Source organism: Teleopsis dalmanni, chromosome 1, assembly GCF_002237135.1.
Source record: "Teleopsis dalmanni isolate 2A chromosome 1, ASM223713v2, whole genome shotgun sequence".
Taxonomy (NCBI): Eukaryota; Metazoa; Arthropoda; class Insecta; order Diptera; family Diopsidae; genus Teleopsis; species Teleopsis dalmanni.
The window spans coordinates 146,050,888-146,059,063 of record NC_051846.1 but is presented as its reverse complement, the minus strand read 5'-3'; the positions used below and the strand labels follow the sequence as shown (position 1 = coordinate 146,059,063).

Sequence of the window (8,176 nt, the reverse complement as noted above, 5' to 3'; positions counted from 1 at the left end):
ATTATTGAAAATCATTTTATAAAAATTCTTATGACAAACTATCCGACAAAAAATTAAGTTCAATAAGAAAAGTCATTCCAGTGATTTCGAATGAATTGCAACCATTGTCCTGACCTGACCGGAGTGGTACAGAAAATATTGTGATTTTATTTATTTTTTGCTATTTAAAAGTAAGACAGATTCTAATAGCAAAGAAAAGACAAAAACAAAAATTTTAGTTCATTTATGGAAGTTTGGCTGACCATACAACGCTGTTTCGAGTATTGTCAAGTACTCACCGTCAGTGGTCTTAGGAAATATGCGAATTTCTTTTTAATTAGTTCATAGTCCGTATATAGTTCGTCTGTTTGTTTGTGATTTTGTGAGAAGTTGATTCAAATATATAACAAAACTACTAGGACAATAATCAGTAATTAGTGTAGATAGAAATGATTATTGGTATTGCATAATCAACAGAGTTGTTATTATTTTTATTTGAACGGTCCAAATTCTACGCTGTAGAATTCAAACTAATCAGAAAATTTATTTAAAAAATGATTTATATATGAAAATTTTTGTTGATTTCTAATTAAATCCTCATTTATATTATTTTTAATTTACCTTTTTTATCGCTGGTTTTTAATTAATTTTTAATTAAAATGTTTTTTGTATATATAATATCCGGTTACAGGTTACCTTTTTATTAAAATTAAAATCAAACATTTGTTTTATATTTTTTCTATATTTCAACTCTCCTTGAGAGTCATTATCAGGTCCGGATCAGAAATTAATAAACATAAATTAATATTACTGAAATCTATATCCAACCGTCGTGTTCTTAATTCTCTTGTCTATATAGCACTATATTGTCTATAGTGTAATATAGACAACAGAATCAAGAAAGTGACATTTGGATATAGATTATGGTCTATAGAGCAATACTCTATTTAATCATTATTTTATTTGAATTTATTAACCATTTTAATGTTTCGACGTTCATCTTTGATTGTCCTCTTCAGAAACTTACTTAAATTTAAATAAAATCAAAAATGAAGTATAACTAATTATTTTGTTTAGAATAAATATTAAAAATAACAATATAAATATTGTTTAAATTGTCAGAATTGACTTATATCCACAAAAAAAAAATGTAAATTATTTTAAATTGTATATAATAATTAAATAAAATGTTATAATTAAATAACACAATAATTAAAAGAAATATTACTGAAGATGGTTTACGAAATATACCGAAATATGTATCTATATTAAATAAATGATTTTTCTTTTATTTGCATTTTTTTTTTTTTTTTTTTTTTTTTCAATTCATACGTTATTTATTGAATCTTTCAATTTGGAAACTAACAATAAGTGATCAAATCTTAAAACTAAATTTATTTTTTTTTTCCTAAGCCATTGATTTGGAAAAAATTATTAAGACATTAATTTATTTAATAAAATAAAATTGAAAATTAATATTAAAATTAAAATTGAGATTAAAATTAATTCAAGAAATCACATTCAGTTCAATTAAAGAAAATTTATAATATTTTAAATGAAATAAAAATTTTGAAGGTTAACAGATGTTAATGGTGTCCTTCTTTTTTAGACGTCTGTGGCCTTTGTTCAGTAGCAGCATGTAAGCTAATTGGTTAGGATGGTCTTCTAACTTTAAGAGATGCTGACGGCTACATCGAGCAGCTTCTTCTATTACTGTTGGCACGCTCAAATCTCTATGAAGGTTAGCATTTTTCAGAAACCACGGTGCACCTGTTAGCATTTTTTTTTAATTTTATTTTATTATTTTATTTAATGTAATAAAAAATAAAACTAATATAAAAAATGACAAAATAAAAATATTCATAAATTTTAAATATCATATCTTGTAGTACCTTCATTGACTTATTATAATCAATTAAGTTATAACTCTTATTCTATAAAGTTGGTCATTTCGATTTATTATAATAAAATTATTATATTATTATTTATTATAATAAAATAATTATTAACGAATAATTAAATACAAGAATTATTTCCAAGACCACTGATGATGGGTATTTGGCAATACTCGAAACAGCAGTATGATCAACCAAAAATTCAATTAATTAAAGTAATATATAAAGAAAAAAAATAAAATGTTTGTTATTGTAGTTCACTACTGTTCGAAAAACCTCTTTATAAATCAAATATGTAATACTGTTTCTTTTCTTCCGATACTTATTATATACACAAACCAAATAAACCTAACAACAGTTTTACTGCATTTATTATAATTCATTCAATTTACAATAAATATCACAATAAAATCAATTAATAATTATATATGTGAATTATTGCAATTAACGTTTCAGTTTAAACATACTATTAAGTATATCTTCCTATTAATAAATATTTTTTTATTCTCATGCTTCAAAATTAAAAATGCTATAATTATTTTAAACAGAGTTGTTCTTATTAACGAACTGAGTTCAGTCTTCATACCATTTAATTAAGAAATTTCGTAAATTATAGGGAGATTTCGAAAAGTATTAAGCTACAACAACCAAACCTCTGTTTATATTTTTTAAGAAATTCAATTTTTGGCTGACCATACAGCGGTTTTACCCATCATCAGTGATCTTGGAAATTACTTCTTATATTTAATTATTCATGAATAATTTTTAAGGTTGCAAGTACCAAGAGTTAAACTCGTGCCCTGCCAAATCAGAAGCCCAGAGTCAGTGTTCATTAGCCAACTAACCCAAAATCGTACTTGACTTATATATTTGAACATAATTAACTATTAATCACAAACTCTGGTTGATTAATAATAATCAGTTAATAATTTGTTAATTTATCTTAATTTTTAATGTTCTTTCACCTATCATAAATTCAATCGCTTAGTTAACTTAACTAATGTAATTTATTTTAATTTAATCAATTTAATCATAAAATTAGAATCTGCTTCAGTACACGTCAAGTAGCAATTGAGAATTAAAGACAGCTGTATCTCTCCTGTATTCACAAATTAAGATTCGTTGATCGTTAAATGCCTTAGTTGCAATATATATTTCTATGCCTTCCCATTCTGATGGTTACGAAAGCGTGCCAGAAATTTATATTGTCTGTCTAGAATCGATTAAGGTTTCCTGCATTTGTGTAAGTACTCTCATTTTTATAACGACAGGGTTACATTATGGTGCACACTGCACAGCGTTCTTGTCATCAATTTTGATAAGTTATTTTCTGCAGCAAAATAAGCTTTTTCCAGAAAGATGAAGTCCAGAAGTATTGAGTCTCTTATTGATGATTAGATCCTCTATGTGATAAAAATTTTAGAATTTGTGATTTATGAATTGAGCAGTGTTAGGACGGATTAAACTAATATTTTTCTACATACAGTTAGTGTTAATAAGTCCAAATTCATTCTCAACCGATATAAATATAAGAACATGAAGATTTTGATAAAATAAAAAATTAAGTTTTAATGACTTCCATAGTTTGATAAGCCTGTCGTTATTATGGATTTCAACACCAAAATCTGTTTTATATTATTGTCATATAATAAATATATAAGGTTTGGATTCAATACGAATTAATTTTTACTATAGCCATTGCCAAAGTGTTGTATTGATTATGTAGTACTATTACATTTGCATTTCTAGGTAATCTATAAAACTTTAAAGTCGATTGCATTAAACTGTCCTCAATAAAAAAGCTTTGGTTTTCTTATAACTAAAAATGTGTTTTGGTAACCAATGTTGCCTAAGTTTAAAAATAAGAACAAAACAGTAGAGAAGAAATTTAAGATCATGGACTCACTAATTCTACCTCTCAGTACGATCACTAAATTTCAGTTGGTTTGGTTTGAATTTGAATTTGAATTTTAAGATTTTTGAACAGATAAATTGAATATTTCATAGAAGCGGTGATGTTGAAGATGAACCGTAAAGATGAAGACTTTCATACCTTACAATAAACGATAGATAAAATATAATTACAATTTTTCCTCTCATTTGTTTAGTATAAAAACAATTTGATTCCAGTTTATTACTCTTTCAATTAAAAACTTTTATATCTTATTTTAACATTATTCAAAAAAAATATTTAAACAACCGTTTTTTTTTTTCATTGCTATTTCGCTGAGTGTGAATAAATCTTTTATAAATTTAATACTCGTAATTACAAGTTTAAGTAATTATAAAAATATTACAATAATGATATCATTTAATAAAAGCTTCATTAAGTTTATGCCTTAAACACAATTAAAGGTTAATAACCTTCAAATTTTTAATTATTCACTACGAAAGTGTTTTAAATTAACACAAAAAAAAATTAAGTAAATAATTAAATTTATTTATTATGTCTACATCTCCGGAATCCCACCTAAAAAATATGATATACATACTTAACAAATTAAATAAATGGTACGTTTATTCCATGTAAAGGTATGAGAAATACTTTCAAATAAGTATTTCAAATAAAGAACTACAATTAATCAAATATATATCGAAATTACATTTATTGGCAATTTAAAACATTTTTGTGTTCCTTACAGGAACTTTTTTGTAAATAACTTCCTACAATTAACATCCAATTATAATTATGGTTTTCTTCTATTTCTTGAAGGCGTAAAGGATTTTTAGATAAAGTCCTGCTTCAAAACTATAATGTTCGACTTATAAATTTCATAAACGATAGTAATATCAATATAAAATAATTAAAGTTTCACTGAAAAACTGTAATGTCCTATTTGCAAATTGTATAAGCTACGAGTCCCACTAGAAAGCGTTTAAAACATTCGCGATGTACCATAAGGCTTGCATGTCATAATAGACGATTAAAATCCAGTGAGCTCCACTCAATATTGTCTTGAGTATAAATGCTAGTAAGTTAGCTTCACTTGCCGCACCAGATCAGGGGTGTAAGAGTGACACCACAGCGGTCAGGTCCGACAGCTTCTATTGTCCTGACCAATTGGCCCTTTTAATGGGTGTATTATGGGTTTTGCTCTCTCACTTAAGAAGAAAACTATGCCCAAACTTATAGCTTTAATTGGTATCAGCGTAAATCCTTAGAATTCTATCAGGCTCAAATAGAAAAAGAAGTGCACAACTCATAAAATAAAGGAATATTTCACCTAATTTGGCATTCTCTTTGAAAGCAACTTTAAAAGGTTTATAAACAAAATATGTGTAATAATAAACTTGAACACATTATTATAGCAATAACAGATAAAACATCAATTTCTGTCATATGTCATATACGTGTTGTTGTCACATATTGCAAAATTTTGATCTCGTAATTTTGATGTTAAAGATGCACCACTTTCTGGAAGAGCTGTTATGAAGACCATGCATGATCAATTAAAACAACAAAGTTTAACTGCAAAGTTGGAGATATGGATTTCTTATTTTGTTAAAGAAAAAATTTATGTTGTCACGTTAACGTTTGCGATTCACCTTCCAAACGTCAAGATATCTGATAAAGCTACAGTCTATAGGTTGTTAGAGATATGGGTTTCTTATTTTGTTAGGGAAAAAAATGTGTGTTGTCATGTTGACGTTTGTGATTGACCTCTCAAACGTGAAGATATTTGATGGAACTACAATCTATAAGTTGCTAGAGATCTTATAGATCTATGTATGGCTTACGGCTAGTTACAGAATAATGGCAACATAATTGACTTGAATGGCATCGCAATAGACTTCTAATGTAATGTTAGTAGTATAAGAAAAATATTAGCATAAAATTTCGCTTTATGTTACATTATTGTTAGTATAATTTTTTGTTATTATTATTATAAGTCCAAAGCCTTTCTGCGAAGTAACAAACAACTTATTGTATGAACGGGAGAAACAAAATCTACTTGAACACTAGACAACCCAAACATGCACCAGTCAAAAAGATTCATTGATTCTAAACACATCAAAGTTGATGCTATCCTTAATCTCAACAGAAACGACATTAAAATCTACACTGAACTTTCCTACCAGACACTGTAGACTCAATCACCATATTAAGAATATAGGTGCGGTAGAAAGTGATTCCTGTCGACTCTGTCATGAGGAGAAGAAAACATCAGAATATATTCTATGCAAATGCTCAGCTGCATCAAGAGATAGACTTAACTACCTTGAAAGCGGGATCTTAGCCCTAAATCAAATTGAAAAAATTAAGCCCACAGCAATAACGAGGTTTATAAATAGTCTAGAATTGTTGTAGTGGTGCCTTTAGGCGCACAAATATTCTTTTCAGTTGGAGTGCATTTATAGCTTATAATTAAGTAAATAAAAAAATAAGCTTATTAAAATCGTAAATGGTTTAATAACCAATATTAAAAAAAAGTTATTTAAATTTAGATTAATTTTTTACTTATTTTTTCATTAATTAAAATTTATATTTAAATTTTAAATAAAAAAGTGTATTAATTTACATTAAAAAAAAATATAATGAATAATATTTAATAAAAATTTTTCCGTACATTAATTTCACCTCATTCCATACCATATTTAGACTGCCCTACTTACCACGAAATCAATCAAAAATTGTTAATACCACACATTCGAGTTGCAGTGCATTCGAGCTCAGTAGTGCAACTTGTTGGTAGTGAATGTGCTACTTCAGTTTAAAGTTTAAACCACAAGGCAAGGCAACCGAAATCGCTCTGTGGCAGTGTGAGCCAAAACAAGAAGTGCTGATGTAGGTGCGAGTTTGTTTTGGTATTTGTGTTCAGCATGGCAACGATGAGTAACTTAAGAATATGGGAGAAAGCCAAATGAAAATTGCCAGCAAAACAAAGGGAAACAGAGAGCACGAGAGACACTTGATTGCTTGATGAGCGGCAACAGTGTACCAACAAAACCGGTCAAGTCAACACAAGTAAAAACTTTAGTTTTAAACGTCAGTATCGACTTGACATTTGAGTCTTTTGCTTCGATTTTATAATAAATTTATATTATTTATTGTTGTTTTACTGCATTTGTTGTTGTTGTTGTTGCTGTTGTAATATAGTAATATATATAAGTAATATAGTGCATGTAAATGATAAAATGTTGTTATTGCAAAGCCTAATTGTTGTTGCTGCCTTAAGTGCTGCTAGCGCAATAAATTGTTACGTTTGCGACGCTTCTGACACAACAAACCCTTTTCAGTGCGGTGAGTGGTTCGAGCGCTTCGATGAACCCGATTTGCAACCGAGCAACTGTTCGAATGTGCACGACGCCAAGTTTTGTATTAAACATGTTGGACGTTTCGAAGGTGGAATCGGTGCTAAACGCTTCTGTTCTTCGAAAGATTTGGGCAATTACTGCGATTACGTACGCAACAAAGGTGATCGCATGGACTACAGATCGTGTATCTACACATGCAGCTCCGACGGTTGCAACAGCGCAACAGACTTAAAGGCTAATTTGTTGCAACTGGTCGCGGCTACTGCAGCGGCATTGATCGCTATTAAAATTTCGAGGTTATAGACGTCTGTGTGTTAACGTCTTTGTGTTAGTTTATTTTGAAAGTTAGAAGTCGAGAGTTATAGATATATACAATTTTATATAGAATAAATAATGTTAAGTTTAGTTTTAAAATATTTCAATTAAAAGTAAGAAATTAATTAAAATTTTAATTTAAAATCAAACAAATTGTTTTGTTACTTAATCGTTTCTGTTTTGGTTGTTTACACCTTTTCTGAGCTTGTTTTGCCTCGTTTTAAGCTCAATTTTGTGAGATGACGTAATATTGAGATAAGTTTTTTAATAATATTTAAATAAACGCCTTAAAGCTCTTTCTCTTCTCATCTGGACGCTCTCTATTTTGTTAGTATTTTGACCTTTTATTGATAATAAATAAAAAATAGATTTTTTTGTTTACTAATTGAAAAATTATTATGTAAATTTACAACAACTACTGAGAAAGCTGTTCAATTACAATTCAAAATTATCAGTAGCAATTGAAACACGAGTTTCCGTTTTACGATTATAGCGTTTAAAAAATTTTTGTATTACAAATTACAATACTACTAATCTTCTACTATAGGCCCATGCCACACTTAACTAACTTGACTTGACTTTAGATTAAAATTAATATTTATAACAGTTATCGCACAGTGTACTGCATTCAGTGGATTGAAATTTAACTCATGCTTGGATGCTGTTGAAAAGACGATGAAACCTACAATATTTTTCTTCAGTCAATTTTGGATATTATCTATCCAAGTAAA

At 28.0% G+C, this 8,176-nt stretch overlaps 1 protein-coding gene across 1 annotated transcript; it reads left to right on the top strand.

Annotated features, from left to right (window-relative positions):
* The first annotated feature begins 6,906 nt into the window (after positions 1 to 6,906).
* Positions 6,907 to 7,516, top strand: LOC119667350. The gene has a single exon (XM_038076641.1). It carries the CDS (start codon positions 7,011 to 7,013, stop codon positions 7,431 to 7,433), a length of 423 nt encoding a protein of 140 aa, XP_037932569.1. The 5' UTR covers positions 6,907 to 7,010; the 3' UTR covers positions 7,434 to 7,516.
* The last annotated feature ends 660 nt before the right edge of the window (positions 7,517 to 8,176 follow it).